The sequence below is a fragment of the Lissotriton vulgaris genome, chromosome 12 (assembly GCF_964263255.1).
Source record: "Lissotriton vulgaris chromosome 12, aLisVul1.2, whole genome shotgun sequence".
Taxonomy (NCBI): domain Eukaryota; kingdom Metazoa; phylum Chordata; class Amphibia; order Caudata; family Salamandridae; genus Lissotriton; species Lissotriton vulgaris.
The window spans coordinates 70,625,402-70,642,284 of record NC_141700.1 but is presented as its reverse complement, the minus strand read 5'-3'; the positions used below and the strand labels follow the sequence as shown (position 1 = coordinate 70,642,284).

The window sequence follows — 16,883 nt, the reverse complement described above, 5'->3', positions numbered from 1 at the left end:
AGAAGAATCTTTTATCCATGTATGGTGTTTTATTAACTTTTTAAAACTTTTGTAAAGGGGTGTGAAACTGTATGCAATGATTTTAATTAATTGCGCATAGTAAAATTTGATGTAATTCCAGTTGCCCTGGATATTGTGTCTTACTTTAATGCAAAGCCACTTAAGTTTCTCAAAACCCTTTCTCTGTAAAGGGTGGCTCTGTGCCCAGACTGTTCCGTGGACTGACGCACGAGCGAGGGCATTGTTGCATCAAGGCTCTGCTCTTCCAGGCCTTTGAAGATGTTTACATGGTTTCTGTGAATGCTGCCACCGAGGCAGTAGGCACACTGTCTGGAAAAGATGGCTGGGTGGGGCCTGCAAGCCCCTTTCATCTGGTGGTAAACATTGTGGTGCCGTGGTGCCAGTTATCTGCAATGACTCAGTGTCCCAACAAAGCCCAGCATCAGGTCTCAACAATGCATCAAATCCATGTATTTTTTTGTTATTTTTATACATGGCGTCAGACCCAGAGGCGTTCTGAGGCTTGGTCAAATTGGACACTTGGTCAGGGCCCCCACCTCTAAGGGGCCCCAGGGGAAGGTGATCATTTTCTCTCTCTCTCTCCCCAGTCTATTTCGCTATCTTAACCTCCCCACAGCCATCTTCAGGGGGTTTGTGGCCCAGGTTGTGTAATCTAGTTTCTAAAATTCAAACAAATACTGTAATAATTGTGGATATTGTGTGAACTTCAACTAGCATAAAATAGAAAATACAGTTTACAGTCAATATGGTTCTGAAAAGGGGTTCCCAAAATATGTCAAGCCTGAGGCCCCATAAGTCCTCAAGGTGACACTGATCAGACTGAAAGGTTCAATGGGTGCCCAAGACAAAAATCCGAGATCTCAATCAATCAATCAATCATAACACTTGTATAGCGCACTACTCACCCGGAAGGGTCTCAAGGCGCTAGGGGGAAGGGGTCCGCTACTGCTCGAACAGCCAGGTCTTGAGTTGTCTCCTGAAGGTGAGGTGGTCCTGGGTCAGTCGAAGGTGGGTGGGGAGGGAGTTCCATGTCTTGGCCGCCAGGTAGGAGAAGGATCTGCCTCCGGCGGGGGCTCTTCGGATGCGTGGTACGGCGGCGAGGGCGAGGCTAGTAGACCGTAGCTGGCGGGTGGGCGTGTAGAAGGTCAGGCGGTCGTTGAGGTACTTGGGGCCCAGGTCGTGGAGAGACTTGTGTGCGTGGGTGAGGAGCCTGAACATGATCCTCTTGTTGACAGGGAGCCAGTGCAGGTCCCTCAGGTGGCCGGAGATGTGGCTGCATCGGGGGATGTCCAGGATGAGTCGGGCGGAGGCGTTCTGGATGCGTTGGAGTCTTTTCTGTAGCTTGGCTGTGAGATCTGAATTCTCTTTTAAACATAATACTTTTAGGAGCTTTCAGTCAGCCTTCTTCCCCCATTGGGGTTGTTATTGTGTCAGTCACATTGTGTTCCACACTCTATAGTGTGCAGCTTAGGGCACTAGGTGAGCCACTTCAGCCATTGACTAACTTCACTGTGAGTTGCAATATTCTGCCTTTTCACAAGGAGCACGTTCACACATAAAGTACTTTTCCTCAGTCCCAGGGCCTACTATGGCAATGTGTGCTTTTTGTGTGACCAAAATATTTTTTGCTTTTAACTACTGCTGTTTTAAAAAAAAAAAAGATTAAAGGCATGGCAGCCTTCCTAACAATAACGCTTTGCAAAAACCGTGACAAAACCCACAAAATTGACAAAACTAAACAGCTGGCAGCCAATGCAAGACCTGTTGGCTTTGCTGGTGCCTCCCAACAATTTGGTGAGCCCAGGGTCGGCCTGTAGATAGATTTCTTGTCTCCACTGGAACTGTGCCTCTAGATTATGAGTTCTATTCAATCCAAAAAGTTAATTTGACATATAATGGGGGGCTTCCCACTCTCAACAATTGTAGGTGACCCAAGTGACTAGTTTGTTATGCTGGGTGGAAACTATGGGCCTTATTTATAGGTTTACAGATAGGATAATCTGTCAAAACGTGGCCAATATCCTGTCCTCTGTATTACAAGTGCCTTAGACTATAATTAGGGCTCCCTGCTTTCCGTTTTTACAGATTAATACAGACAGAAAACAATGTGTTTTTTGTCTGCATATATTTTTTTAAGTGGATAAATACAGAAAATTGTGCTCTTTTTAAGTGACTATCCATGCTGTCTTTGATGAATGATAGGCCAGCAGCTGAGCATATAGACAGCATAGGAAATTAAAAAACAGGGTGAAATGTATTTAAATAACGGCATATGTCAACATACATTTATGTTATAATGCTAGTATTTAGCAGTGGATGTATTGTTATGTAATGTTTGACAGCTTAAATAGCTAAAACACGACAGACATCAAAGTATGAGTGTGCGTCGAACAGTTAAATATGGAAATTTACAGTTTTACAACTTCACATTTATGCAAGACAAAATAAATATCAATAAATACAGATAAAATGGCCAGAACATTAATACGGATAAATACAGATGGAAATGTTAAAAAAATAAATACCATAAAACCGTGAGCCCTAACTATAATGCGCTTGAAATAGTGCAGCCGGGACAGCCACCATTTCTTGAAACCCTTTGTACAAGTCCAGCGTAGCTCTAAAGCGTTGCCTCGAATGCTTAAATGAAAATGGCGGGCACGTAATGAAGCGAGGTGTAAAGGAATCAGACTGGCCGCATTATCTGCTCCCCACCCTTTCCTACTGCTTATCGCTAATGAGTCTCTGGGGAGTCCGCATCCACACGTCTTAATCCGCCCTTTGTTGCGCGCTGTGCGCTCTTCGCTGCTTCCTGTTTGATTATTCATAGACTACTGCCTCTTTGGTAACAGAATATGCCTTTTAAATTCATAAACCCTTATTGACTATTTAATTGATCAAAAAACTTTTGTTTTAGCTGTCATGTTGAAATTGAGAATTATATTGTTTAGTGACAGAAAACAATGCTTATTGGTTATATTTTCAAGTGAGACCCTGTCTTCATGCTTGCTTTTTCAATGTTTTTATATTTGTTCGGTAACACCCGTCTTGTAAGTAGTTCACGAGCCAAGGTATTTAGTTTCTTGCATTTTTTCTTCTTTGAAACTAGATCTTTTGCTTTGTAGTTACTACTTCCCCTTTTCACTTCCTTGCTAGCCTTGTTTTCACCGACCCTACATTCGTGCCTTGTTAAATCCTCTTTCCTGGTTGTTGTACCGTGCTTTTTGTCCCCATCTCTGCCATGTGTTCAGCACCCCTTTCTAAGACTCATTCGTTGTCTTCTGAGTGTCCTACTGCTCCTACTCTGTCTCTTTATCTTTACACCCAACTCTTTTTCCGATTTAAATTACATTGCTCAGGCCATTCATGTTCAGCCCTAGACCCAAGAGATTTCTGCACCACTGCTTCGCTATCCTGAGTATTCAGGCTTTCTGGCGCTAACTCACCAGCAGAAGAAAAAAAAAACATTAAAATACCAATGAAAAACTATGTACAAACCACTAGGTTTTCATTTTTTGGGATGTAATTTTACAAAATGTGCCGCTTTGTCCTTCCTGTAACTTATGTTTTCCTTTCATGTTCCAGTGGTGGTGGTGAGTGAGCTAGGCCTGGCTCAGAAGTGGCACTCCTAGAAGTGAACATTAGGGGTGGTGGCACGCTTTGGGCCACTCATAAAACTGGTGGGGCCATCTACAAATATATATATATATATATAATGCTTAAAACGTATGTGTATATATATATATATATATAATTTTTTTAATGTTTTATTTCAATTTGAATACCAACAAAAGGTATGGTACATACAAACATTGTAGTCAGTACACATCCCGACTGTTGCTAGTAAATTGTAGGATCGCTGATGCAGAGATCACTGATGTAACAAAGTATCATAACCAGTTCAGAAGATGCTGCTATCAAATCTGATTCATGCTCTTCGCTAGCAATTTATTTTTTACAATAATACTATCCGAGCTTACAAGGATCAGACAACAAATAGGTTAGGACCCATCCCAGGTCTGACATTGTGCCTAGTGCTAATACACACAGTGTCAGTTGCAGCCGGCATGACTCGCGTGTGGGGGGGGGTCGCGCAGGGAATAATTTAATTTAAAAAAAAAAATTAACTTAACATCTCCTCCGGTCCCACGTTGCATCTCCTCTCTCAGGCAGCCTCCCTCACCTAAGCCAACCACAAAGCAGCAATGGCAGCGTTATGATTGGCTAGGATGCCAACCCCACAGGTGGCCATTTTATCTATGAAGGCTGCATGCAGCCTACATAGAGAAAATGCAGAGTGTGTATGACTGGTTTGGTCGGCCCTGGGGCCAACTAAACAGTAAGCGCCCACATCAGTGGGCATGTCACTCCTCCCCTGTCTGGAGCAGGACCGCCCACCCGCCCCAAACAGGCATACCCTTCTGCTTTCTCGCACTGCAAGAAAGCAGTGGGGTGACGCTCCTCCGCCCAAGTGGAGGAGCCACCTCTTATCAGCATTACAATGACCAGGATGCTATGGGACTATGCTATTGTTCATTCCCTGTTGGTGATAGCATCTCGTAGCTCAAGGTCTCCAGCCCATTCGCTTGGGTGTGTGGCCGACTACCTGTGAGGTCGGCTACTCAGTGACATCTCATCCTCTGCCCGCATTGTATCCAGCAGCCCCACCCAAGCCTGTGAAAACTCCAGGGATCCTATGCCTTTTTTGGCCTTCCTGAAGAGAATTACACTATGGTACTCTTCCCACAAGACAAGCACCCTCTTCCACCTCTCCACCGGTGGGCCCATGCTGATTTCCATGTAAGCATTATTTGTTGTTTGGCCAGGATCCTGAACCTTGAGGTGAGTGTTTTCTTGGCCGAGGGTGGGCATAATCCCAACAGATACATTGTAGGGGACAGTGCTATACTTCGATCTGTGGTGTCATTAAGAAAGGCAATAACTGCTGCCCAGTATTCGGTGCCCAAACCATGTGGTACATCTCTGCCCCCTAGTACCTCTCCTTGGCCATGTAGCCTAGACAAGCGGGAGGAATTAGATTATCTTGCCAGGCACAAGGTACGCCCTGTGAAGGAAGTAGAAATTGATTAATTTAATTCACTTCCACATCTTTTCCCCAATCCGCCTCTGAGTACCCCGTATCTTCTGCCTAGGTGCCTTTAAGTGTATTAAAGATAGTATTTATATCTGCTCTCAAAGCACAACAGAGTCTGAGTTGGCCTTATACTTACTCGCCCATGGCGGAGCCTATAATATTAATTTATAATTCGTCTGGCACTCCTGACTCTTCTTTTACTGTTAATTCACAGGTTTATTTATGTGCTACTCACTCCTTCAGTGCTTTGTCTAAGGGCACTTTTTCTTCAATGAATACAAATAGAGAAAATGGAAATTCCATTTGCAGGTGGAGGTGTGCACAAAGTTAACATGACCACAGTGGTCTCATATTGATCCTTTCATTATTTGTATCAAAAAAACCTCTTGATAACTTCCAGTTTAAGATTTTTCATCATTATTTTTTATTTTCTTCATTCCCCCAAATCAGTATGAATTAATTCATTCATTCATGACGATTTTTTGCTTAAACATTTAACTTCTACCCAATGCATTTCGGGTCGAGGATGACCCTTCCTCGGGGGTTTAAAGACCGGGAACAGAGCGTCTTCGTGAACGACTCAGTCGTTCACGGAGCCTATAATATGGCATCCCAGATGTGTCTTAGATTCTCCAACCCCCCTCCCCACCAGTTAAGGGCCCTGAATAAATAGTTATTCGCACAAGATATAGGGTAGCAAATAAATCACCCAGTTTCTCAGTCCCTAGTCCTGTCCACTCAAGTAGTCTCCTGCAGTTGCCCTTACGCAGGAGTACAGTCAAGTATTTCAATAGGATATTAAGGGGTATGGGGCCCTCTGTACGTGTTCTCTACAGTCTTGTATATATTCAGAGGAGTGTGAAATTTGAGCAATTTCTTTTGTGTATTTAGGCGAAATTTCAGTAAAATTACGCGAAATGCAAATATTTAGTGTCACGTTTTAGTTCAAAATGTGTACTCGCTTCAATTTAAATTGTGCAAAAAAAGCAAAAGTGTCGGGAACTGCTGCCGGTCACGTTCTTTCGTTTTTGTGCATTGCATTTTTACTGCATATGACAAATAAATGGCATGGCGCTAAGTGTCGCCATGGCGCAGTTGTGGGAATTTCACGTAACAATTATAATGCGAAATTCCTAGTTAAGCGAATTACGCTTGCATAACTTTTATTTCACCCAGTCCTACATACACTCCCTAAATAAAATATTTTAAGCAATAAACAATTCTTTGCAGTGAAAGGGGGTTGGGAAAATGAATGTGTGTGGTAAGGTCCAGTCTGTGTTTTTTCCTGTTTCGCCACCTGGCACATTGAACAACTGTGCTGGTGGGGCACAAAAAGGGGCAGGTCCAATTGCTGGGGCACGGGCCCCATCTGGAAACGTCAGTGTGGCTCGTGCAGAAGCTCTGACTCGTGCCTACACAAAAGTCATACCACCACTTTTGAATAAAAGTCACTCAGTGCAGCGTTTTTATCTAAATCTCGTGTACTCAACCAAAATACAACGGCTGAAAGACAGCTTTTCTTTTCGACTGTTTCATTATTTAAAGGGTCTTTCTCATACTGCTAAATAGCAGGTGTTGCGTCATGTGCACGTCGCATCTTTCAGCCGCTCGTGCTTTGACTCGTCGAGCCAAGCCTGGCTCTGCAGTCTCTCCCGCCTCTAGCCGACCGTTGAGACGTTCAGAGCTCTCCCTTTTTCAAACCTACGCACTTTTAAAAGCACAACCAGTCGTGCCGTTACAGTGGTCGCCTTCACTGCATAACTCGCGTCTTTGACGCACGCGGGCTGCTACCCTTGTTCCAGGGACACCTGGCCACCTGCCCGGCTTGCACAATCCTGGCAGGGGTGAGAGGCGGGCCCGGGCCGACTCCGAGTCAGCCCCCTCCTGGTTCCGCCCCTGCCTCTGCAGGGCACAGGGAGTCGCCGTTGCGCGCGCGGTGGCGTGCGAGCCCCGGGTATTTATAGCCGCTCGCGCAGGCGGGCTGCAGTGGGGCAGTGCCAGCTGCCACGCACGTGCGCAGCGTTCCTTTGTTGAGCACAGGTTTGACTCTGTTCCTCTCGGTTCCAGTTTCCATCCCACATCACCTCGGCACAGACATTTTAGCCTGTGTGTTGCCTGTTTTTTTTTTCTTTGAGCTGTCCTGGATTTTTTTTTGCTATGCCCCTCTGAACCCCCCCCCCCCCCCCCCCCCCTTTTGGGCTATTACTTCGCCACATCAATTGGGAGTGGAGCAGGTGTATTTTTCTCCGCCTCTAATCTAGGGTGAGGACTGGAATAGGTGTCTCCGTGCAAATCAAATATTTAGGGCATAAATTGACCGAGTAGGTTGCACCGTGCAGTGTGTGCAGGAGTAATGTGCAACACACCAGTAGATTCTGTGACATCATGTCATTCTTTTGTCATTTTAATATATAGCAAGTCTTTATGGGTAAAGGTCTCAACTCGTTATTACAGCTTTGACACCTAAAGAAGTGAACAGTGACCAATTCCCGTTGTAAATGATTTCCTACAGCCTCGCCCCACATACAGCACTAATATGAAAATTGTAATTGGTTTAAGCTAGAAACAAAGGGCTTTATTACGATCTTGGCGGATAGGATAATCCGTCGCAAACATGGCGGAGATCCCGTTTCCCGTATTACAAGTTCCATAATATATAATGAAATGGCAATTTGGCAGATGGCATATCCTTTTATGGCGGATAACGTTTGTGACGGAGTAACCTTGTCCGCCAAGATGGTAATCAGGCCCAAGATATTTGTCTTTTTGTTGAAATGAGCACATTTTGTGGCATATTGTAAATTATGGGTAAGTGGTACATCTATAATTATGCAAAAAACAATGTGACTGCATAATACCATAATTCCATTGCCCATGGACCCAGGGCTGCAATGCATCTGAGCTGATGTGTATCATCGTTCAAGCAGGGAGCTGACGGGTACCTACTCCCTAGAGTCCAGTATAGTTGGGTTGATTTTCCTGTTGCAGCAGCCCATTTTAGCTGAGATTTATTTTGCAATAGTACAGTACATTCCCTTCTATAATTACCTTGTTTGTGTAGCAATTTCAGCATCTGAATATGGTTTAATTATTTCTTAAGCAGCAGAAGTTTACTTTGGTTTAATTCATTTATTTGTAGCAGTAGACCGTGCCAGACCAAGGCACTGATTTACTGATTCAATAATAGGTTTTCACCTGTCTTCCAAGTTACCAGTGGTTTTTAGGTCGGGCCTATCGGAGAATGCAATCTGTCTCTTTGCAAAAGACCTATTGTGGCTGTGCCAATAACTTAAAGTGGCTTACAATCCGCCAATTGCTTACTATTGGTTGGATGAATTCTCACTCTACTTTGCTTGCTTATTTAATATCTTTGGCTGTCCCAGCTTGTCTGACTTGTGTTTTTCTGACCCCTGGAGCATGACTTCTTTACCGTCTTGGTAAATTTGGCTGGATTCAATCCTTACCAATGCTAATTTTTGAGGGAATACTTTTTTAGACTCTTATAAGACTGCGTATGCGCCGTGTCTTTCTAGACATTGTTATCTTAAATTGGACTTTCTGAATTGGGCTTGTCACGCATTTGATTATTATTTTAGCTGTATGGCTTTTCTTCCTTTTCTTGTGTTTGTCTCGCCCCTGGAGCATGGGTGCATTACTATGTCCTTCAAATGCTTGTGCTAATTTTTTCGTTTTTTGTTTAAGCACTCTGGGAGTACATGTGTTTCCCAGCTGTTTCCCTCGTGAGCTTGTTGCACTCACTCGCCAATGTGCTTTTCCCCGCTATACCCCAGTGTTGCCTTCTTGCCTATGTGCTTTCTCATCACCTGCTAGACGTTACTGTCTTTGGATCATTTGATCCCACCACCTATGGGGGTTTTATTTACCTCCTTTATTTTCTATGGGTGGGTGTTTCAGTACCAGGGATTCGCAATCTGCAGTGCTGAATTTATTACAGGTTTTTTTGTAGTAACTTACAGTCAAAGTTTGTGAATACTGCATAGTAAAGTTACTCAAAAGTGTACTGTATTTCTGTCTGAGTTGGCCAAGCAGGGAAAAAAACGATGCGCCGACCGGCTAGGAGCAAACACCCAGTGTATTGGACCTTGGTTCATTGGTTTTGTAAAACAACAACCATTTTGGGGTGTTGTCTTTTGAAAACCAAAAAAAGCCACCCCATTCACCTTGGCAGGGCAGGCATGTTGTAGTTTTCCCAAAAGTGCATTTGCCGTCTAGGCTGAACTGTTTTGTAAATTTGGAGCTTAGGGTGTGGCTATTGCAGACTCTGAGCTGGCCCTTCGGTTTAGTAGCATGCCTACCAAACCTTAACTGAAGCTCCAGTCTGTTCCACTATTTGAATCAATACTGTGGTAATGAATATTGTTTACAGTTACATGGGTATTTTAAACATTAACTATGTTTGCATTTTTTTCCCTTGTATTGCAAAATTTGCAGTATTGTTATCTAATCTGTTGGAATGAAAACAAATACTTTGTACATTTTCTTATGTTTTTTTTCCTTTTCCCTTTTGTAGGAGAAAGGCCTTTCCCATGCACATGGCCTGAATGCAGCAAGAAGTTTGCCCGATCTGATGAGCTTGCCCGCCATCACCGTACCCACACGGGGGAGAAGAAGTTTGGCTGCCCGCTCTGTGAGAAGCGTTTCATGCGCAGCGACCACTTGATGAAGCATGCCCGCCGACACCCCACTTTTCACCCGGCCATGCTGAAGCGGCAGGGCTGCCGGAGTGCCTCACCCTGCAGCTCTTTAACCTCTGGCCCTTGCAGCTTGGCTGGAAGCCCCATTACCAGCCCTGCGCCGAGCCCAGCGAAGTTCCAGTAGAGTAGTAAGAAAGCCATAGGGGACTTTTGAGTGCTTCCCTTCCCCACTTCCCACAATGAAGCTTCACCATCTGAAAAGACTAAGAAACCATAGAGACTCGAATGGTGTGAGCTCTCCTGCCAGCTTTACAATAGGATATTCTCTGGACAATTTTAGAAAATTAAGATGTTATTAGTGCTTTATTTTTGGTGATTGATGTTTTTAAGAGACTTTGGTTAAAGGGATGGGGTGGTCTCGCAGGGTGGAGGAGAAACGTATCCACAGAGTGCCTGCCTTGAAGTGGTGTTTTTGTAGAGCAGGTGAGCCTGAGGCCCTTCTTCGCTCTGCATATGATCTCTGAGCCTGACACAATATACGACGGTTCGCAAGACACCACCGGTACTATGGGCTGCCAGTTTGGTGGAGTAAGGGCATTCTTTTTTAAATAATCCTTCATCCTGGGAGACTCCTACTTGCTTCTGAAGAAGATGTCTTTCCCCCTTGCTGGTGTCTATTTAATGCAGTGTGAAATGAATGCTTGGTTGTTTCCTCTAATTTATTCCTGAAGACTGTCCAATACTTTTAGATGCCGCCTTAGATACTCCAGTCCAGGGTTCTTGCCTCTCGATGACACCTCTTCCTTGCAGGTGTTGGCCGTAGGGTATGGCCCAGCAAATGGACTCTTCTCTTGTGTTTCTCACATTGAGAATCTGCCGTAATGTTGCCGTTGTGCAGCTGCAGTCCCCATCAAGCGGTGACTGCGCCACTGTTGGGAGCTTCCCACTTATGCTACCCATGCACCCCACAGTCCCATTTCTCATGTAGTGTTTGCGTTGCGCATTCCGTTATTTACTTTGTAAAATAGGCTTGCTGTACAGCGTGCATGTCTGACCCTCCCATTCCTGTGTAAAGTCTACATTTCTTAAAATACAGGCTTTTCCTTTGTTCTGCTAAAATATTTAAACTGTGTAGCAACATTCAACGGCCCCTTACGTTGGTTAAATGGGGCCATGAGAAGGTTGACTTGGCAAACAGTGCGAGAGCCTAGTGTTTGCTGTGTGAACACGTAATGTTGGAGTCTAAGGACAGTAACAACCATGTTGGATGGCTTTGAAATCTCCCTTCTCTTCCTCTGAGTTGCATGACAGTAGTAGACTAATAGCTTTTGCCAATGAGCAGGCTAGACTCGCTCCTAATAATTCAAGGGTAAGACAGCATAAGTTCCACCTGCACAGAGGAAAGTCTTTGAAAAGCTCCTTTGGGTTATTGCCCTAGTTGTCCATGCTTTTCATGCCAATTTACAGAATAGAGCTGGGTGGATCAAGGAGGCTTGTTTAATGTTCTCAAGAAGAATCAGCATTTTGTAAATTGTGGGCTTAAAGCTCTCGTGGAGGAAACTCAATGGCTCAGCCTACGCATTTGCAAACATATTGTCCCAATATAGTATGTTTAATAATAATTGGCAGCGATGTAGGACGTAGGGGAAGAATGACACATTATTCCATGTTCCTGACAGACTTATGCTGTTTCTAACTTACTTTTACATTCAAGCTGCTTTTACATGCGATGAAGTGGGTGTTTAACGCATCCATTTTCCCCATATAGTGATGCTTCTGGCCTTAATGCATGGTCTGAATTGGACTTTGTCTCTTGGAGGCAGTATAATGCCTTGCGGTGAGTCCTTTAAAAATATATATTTATTTGGTAAAACTATGCACATTTGTTTAAAAACTAAGTTATTTCAGGGAGTAGTGGTGCAGGCTTCGTTGCAAGTATATCTTACACTTGACAGATTTTAGGGAGGCTCAACCACACACTGTGTTTACAAAATAAAGATGTACTCTACCGATTGATAGGTTTGCATCTTGTAGAAGTCAGTCAGAATTATTCTCTAATGTTCTCAATATTTGGGTAAAAACCCTGGCTTAAAGGAAGACGAGCTCATTCCATCTGGAAATCATGGACGCGCCAGATGCAAAGGACTCAAAGCTACTTCCTGCGTTTCAAAACACTGGATCCCATGTTAAATGTAAATATGTTCCGGAGTCCACCAGAGAAAAACAGGATTGCTGAACTGGCGTTGAAGCTTTGAATTGCATGTTCCTTGAGCGTAGAAAAACAGTGAGAATTTGTATGTCTACTGCAATAATTCCTGGCCTAAGATTTATCTATTGTATACACTTTTGTTAGGCCAATTTAAAAATGTGTTAGATTTTTCCCTGGCACATATACTTCCTTAACGTTGATACAGATATTTAGATGGTAACCAGTTCTCACATCTATGGGTCGTTTACGATCCCGTTCGGAAGGCTTTAAAATAGGATTCAGGTTTGCAGAATCCAATTCAGAACCCTTATTACCGACCTAATCGTACACATTTGCTAACGACCAATTTCGATGCCTGGAAAGCGTTAGGGCTGTCCGAATCGGTTCAGAAAGGCATCCGGATAGGTCGAATATTTTGGCACCGAATCTTACAGCTCACTGGACTTGTTTTCCGAATCGGTTTTTCCAGAACAAATCACCTGCCGGAATCTGTCTTTGGGGTCCTGTAGCAGGCCACTCTTCACCAGGGGACCTCCAAATGGGGCCCATGGGGTATTCAAGAGACCCCCTTTCCAACCATGCACAGTGTGGCCGGCAACATGGGGTGTCTTCCACCGTGAGCAAGGTTTTCCCCAGCCACCCCTTTCTTCAATGGAAGCCTGTGTCTGTGTTTGAAACACAGGCTCCCATTGAAGTCAATGGGAGTCAGACCGAATCGTATCCGGAAGCATCGGGATACATCCAAATCACTCGGTCGAACTCCCCCGATCGGAGTCGTCTGGAAAGCATTTCGGGACCGATTCGGTAGGAATACTTTCCGGGCAAGATCGTAATCGGCTCCCTAATATTTAGTTATGTGGCTTGGTTAAAAAAAAGATTAATTTTCATTGAAGTGGAAATGATGCCAGGCTTGTGTTTTTCCTTCATTGTCTCTTTTATAACCGACCTCCAATGTTGGGGAGGCGGGTGACAGCCAAAAGGGATCTAAGGTTGTGTCTGCCATGGTGGAAGCATGTCTACTCCATTCCTTCAATTTGTCTTCCACATAAATCTGTTCACTACATGTACCCTGTAGTTATTGATCACTTGAATTTAAAACTTTCAGGACAACTTTATATGGGTTAGATCCAGTGTTATTCATGTTTTATGTCTTACTATTCTCACACACCATTCCTTATTTTATACTAATCTGCTTAGGCTATCCCTCCTTCTACACTTTTTAACAGCGATAGGAGTGATTATATCAAATAGGTTAAAACCCAAAACCACCTCCAATGTATTTCTTCATCTGCTCGACAGAACCACATGTTTTTAGGCATTTCAGTTGCAAACCTTTTTAATGGCTAGAATACCACCTTTTGATGGCAGCTTCAGGGAATTTAAACCAGGAAGTCCATTGGTTAGTCTCAATGTACAGTTTTTAAAATCCAGATCTCATATGTCACCTCCCCCTTCATGTCAATTTCCTACTAATTAATAAAACATAAAACTGGCTTTGTGGTTCCACATCACCATATGAACCATTTTCAACGTGGGTAATGTTGTTGACATGCTTTTTCTTTGTCAAAACAAGGATTTGCGGATGTCTAGCCATTTTCACATTTTCCCGCAGTGCGTGATTTCATGGCCAGCTTTTGTTGGTTGACCAGTTGAGTATTTTTGCCAGCTATGTTAAGGCAGTCTCTCTTTTCCAATCAAGACTCCCTGCTTAAAGAAAGATTCCTCAATTTGTGACAAGAATGACTAAGTTGCAGTTTTACATTTTCGTGTCCTTGTACAAAGCATTGGAGCAGTAACGTCACTTTGGTAAATCTATTTAATCTTATCCTGGTTGACACACTGAAAGACCAACTAGCCTACCTCTGGTATGCTGGCAGCTTATTGGTGGCTGCTCTTACTGCTGTTACAAAAATTGTTCTGCTTTTGGTAGGATTTAATCACTTAATTGGTCATAAGTTTGTCTCCTTGATTTGTGTTGGTGTTTTGGGGGAATTTGAATTTCAATTGTGTATTTCTCCTTTGCCTCTTGCGTGCCTGGCAAAAGCAGTGTTAGGAATAAGGCCTTAAAGCAATGTGGTACTCGCCATAAGAAAGTTTTGGTTTAATCATGACGCTAAATCACTATATCCCTCTCAGTTAACATCCAGGGGATGCAAGTGCTGGTTGTGGTCCCCTTCCCCGAAGCCAGCTGAAGACCACAAAGAGCAACTATAAAAGAAAAGTAGGTTCTTTTAGGGTCCGGTTTTCTCTTCTGCCGGCTGTTAACTACAGGATGATCTGCCTAGCTGTGATTTCTATAGGACATGGTTCTGCTCTTGGTCATCTCTGATGATCACGGTTTTGCCAAAAAAGCAATTAATGTTCCAGTCACAGGAATTTTTACTATTCTATGCACAAATACTTTATTCAGTTCTCCTTTCAAGGGCCACCTTTTTGCATCAGATCAGGAACAGATTTCTTAATATTGAGGTGGGTGGTGTGGGGTCCAGAGCAGACTAGTCTGTTCCTCCGCAGGTGCCAGAACAGTCAGCCGCTGCAGGTTTGCTTCTTCAACTCTTAAGACTTTCGGTATTCCCATGGGTAAGTTAGTATGGCATAGGTGTCACCAAAAGTCCTAAACAACAGACCTGTGCTCAGTGCTTGTAGACCGCCACATTAATGTCTATACAAACTACATGACATGGAATTGTTGAGTGGTGCGTGGGCTAACATCAGATGTGGTGAAACATCTCTCAAACATTTCTTCATACTTTTCATTAGATCTCCGCATTTGTTTCTGCATCCCCGTCTCTGATGGGTCCTCCTTCAATGGGTGGGAAACTGTACCAGAGAAGCTAATTTTACTTCGAAGAAGCCATAGAGCAGCCTAATCTTCATAGCTGCAGTTCACAACTAAACCAGCCGTCTTACCACTTGTAGAAGTGGGATACATTACTACTCTTCCTCCATGATCCTTCAGTAGTTCAAGAGCTCCAAAGATAGGGGCACAGACGGATTCACCTTCTCTGCATCCACACACATCCAAGTGTGTTCCAGTCATGTACCTCTGGGGAGTTCCAGCAGTCGCCTTTGAAATCTTGCATCCCCCTGAAAGCTGTATCAGCAGAAAGCAAGTGCTTAATCGCATCACAATGCCTGATTCAATCAATCAATCAATCAGTGACACTTATAAAGCGCGCTACATACCCGTGGGGTCTCAAGGCGCTGGGGGGGGGGGGAGCCGCTACTGCTCGAACAGCCAGGTCTTCAGCTTCTTCCTGAAGGAGAGGTGGTCTTGGGTCAGGCGCAGGTCGGTCGGGAGGGAGTTCCAGGTCTTGGCGGCCAGGTGGGAGAAGGACCTTCCTCCTGTAGTCGCTCTTCGGATGCGGGGGACGGCGGCGAGGGCGTGGTTGGCTGATCGGAGGTGGCGTTTGGGAGCGTAGAAGTTGACTCGGCTGTTGAGGTAGCTCGGGCCTTGGTCGTGTAGGGCTTTGTGTGCGTGGGTGAGGAGGCGGAAGGTGATTCTTTTGTTGACGGGGAGCCAGTGAAGGTCTCGCAGATGTCCGGAGATGTGGCTGGTTCGTGGGATGTCGAGGATGAGTCTGGCTGAGGCGTTCTGGATCCGCTGGAGTCTCTTCTGGAGCTTGGCGGTGGTCCCGGCGTAGAGGGCGTTGCCGTAGTCCAGTCGGCTGGTGACGAGGGCCTGGGTGACGGTCTTCCTGGTCTCGGTGGGGATCCACCAGAAGATCTTCCGTAGCATGCGTAGGATGTTGAAGCATGCCGAGGAGACGTTGTTGACTTGCCTGGTCATGGAGAGGGAGGAGTCCAGGATGAAGCCCAGGTTGCGTGCATGGTCTGTCGGTTTGGGTGCGGTGCCCAGGGCGGGAGGCCACCAGGAGTCGTCCCAGGCGGAGGGAGAGGGGCCCAGGATGAGGACCTCCGTCTTGTCCGAGTTCAGTTTCAGGCGGCTGGTCGTCATCCACTCGGCTACCTCTTTCATCCCTTCGTGCAGGTTGGCTCTGGCGGCGGCGGGGTCGTTGGTCAGGGAGAGGATCAGCTGGGTGTCGTCGGCGTAGGAGATTATGCTGAGGTTGTGTTTGCGTACGATGGCCGCGAGGGGGCTCATGTAGACGTTGAAGAGGGTGGGGCTCAGAGATGATCCTTGGGGGACGCCGCAGATGACTTCGGTGGCCTCTGACTTGTACGGTGGTAGGCGGACTCTCTGTGTTCTCCCGTCGAGGAAGGAGGTGATCCACTCCAGCGCCTTGTCCTGGATTCCGACGTTGCTGAGGCGCTGCACTAGGGTGCGGTGGCAGACCGTGTCGAATGCCGCGGAGAGGTCTAGGAGGATGAGGGCCGCTGTTTCTCCATTGTCCATCAGGGCTCGGATGTCGTCGGTGGCGGCGATGAGGGCGGTCTCGGTGCTGTGGTTGGCTCGGAAGCCGGACTGTGAGGGGTCGAGGGATCCGTTCGTCTCGAGGAAAGCGGCCATCTGCTTGTTGACGGTCTTCTCGATGACTTTGGCTGGAAACGGGAGGAGCGAGATGGGGCGGTAGTTCTTGAGGTCGGTGGGGTCCGCTGTTGGTTTCTTGAGTAGGGCGCTGAGTTCGGCGTGTTTCCAGCTCTCGGGGAAGATGGTGGTGTCGAGGGATGTGTTGATGATGTCTCGCAGGTGGGGTGCGATGACAGCGTCGGCTTTGTTGAAGACGTGGTGAGGGCAGGGGTCGGTCGGTGATCCGGAGTGGATGGAGTTCATCGTGCGGATGGTGTCTTCGGTGCTGATCGGGGTCCAGGCGTGGAGGGTGGTGGTGGGGGGTGGTTGTTCGGTTATGGTGTGCGTTGGTTGGTTGTTGAAGCTGTTGTGTATGTCCGCGATCTTGTTGTGGAAGTATGAAGCCAGGGAGTTGCAGAGGTCTTGCGATGG

General features: G+C 45.6%; 1 protein-coding gene across 1 annotated transcript in view; it reads left to right on the top strand.

The window, feature by feature from the left end:
- KLF16 (KLF transcription factor 16) overlaps window positions 1-13,243 on the top strand; it is an 88,935-nt gene extending 75,692 nt beyond the window's left edge. The window contains exon 2 of the mRNA XM_086947167.1: window positions 9,648-13,243. Coding sequence (XP_086803293.1) covers window positions 9,648-9,955 — 308 coding nt within the window. The 3' untranslated portion in view covers window positions 9,956-13,243. The remainder of the gene's footprint in view (window positions 1-9,647) is intronic.
- Window positions 13,244-16,883: the final 3,640 nt, after the last annotated feature.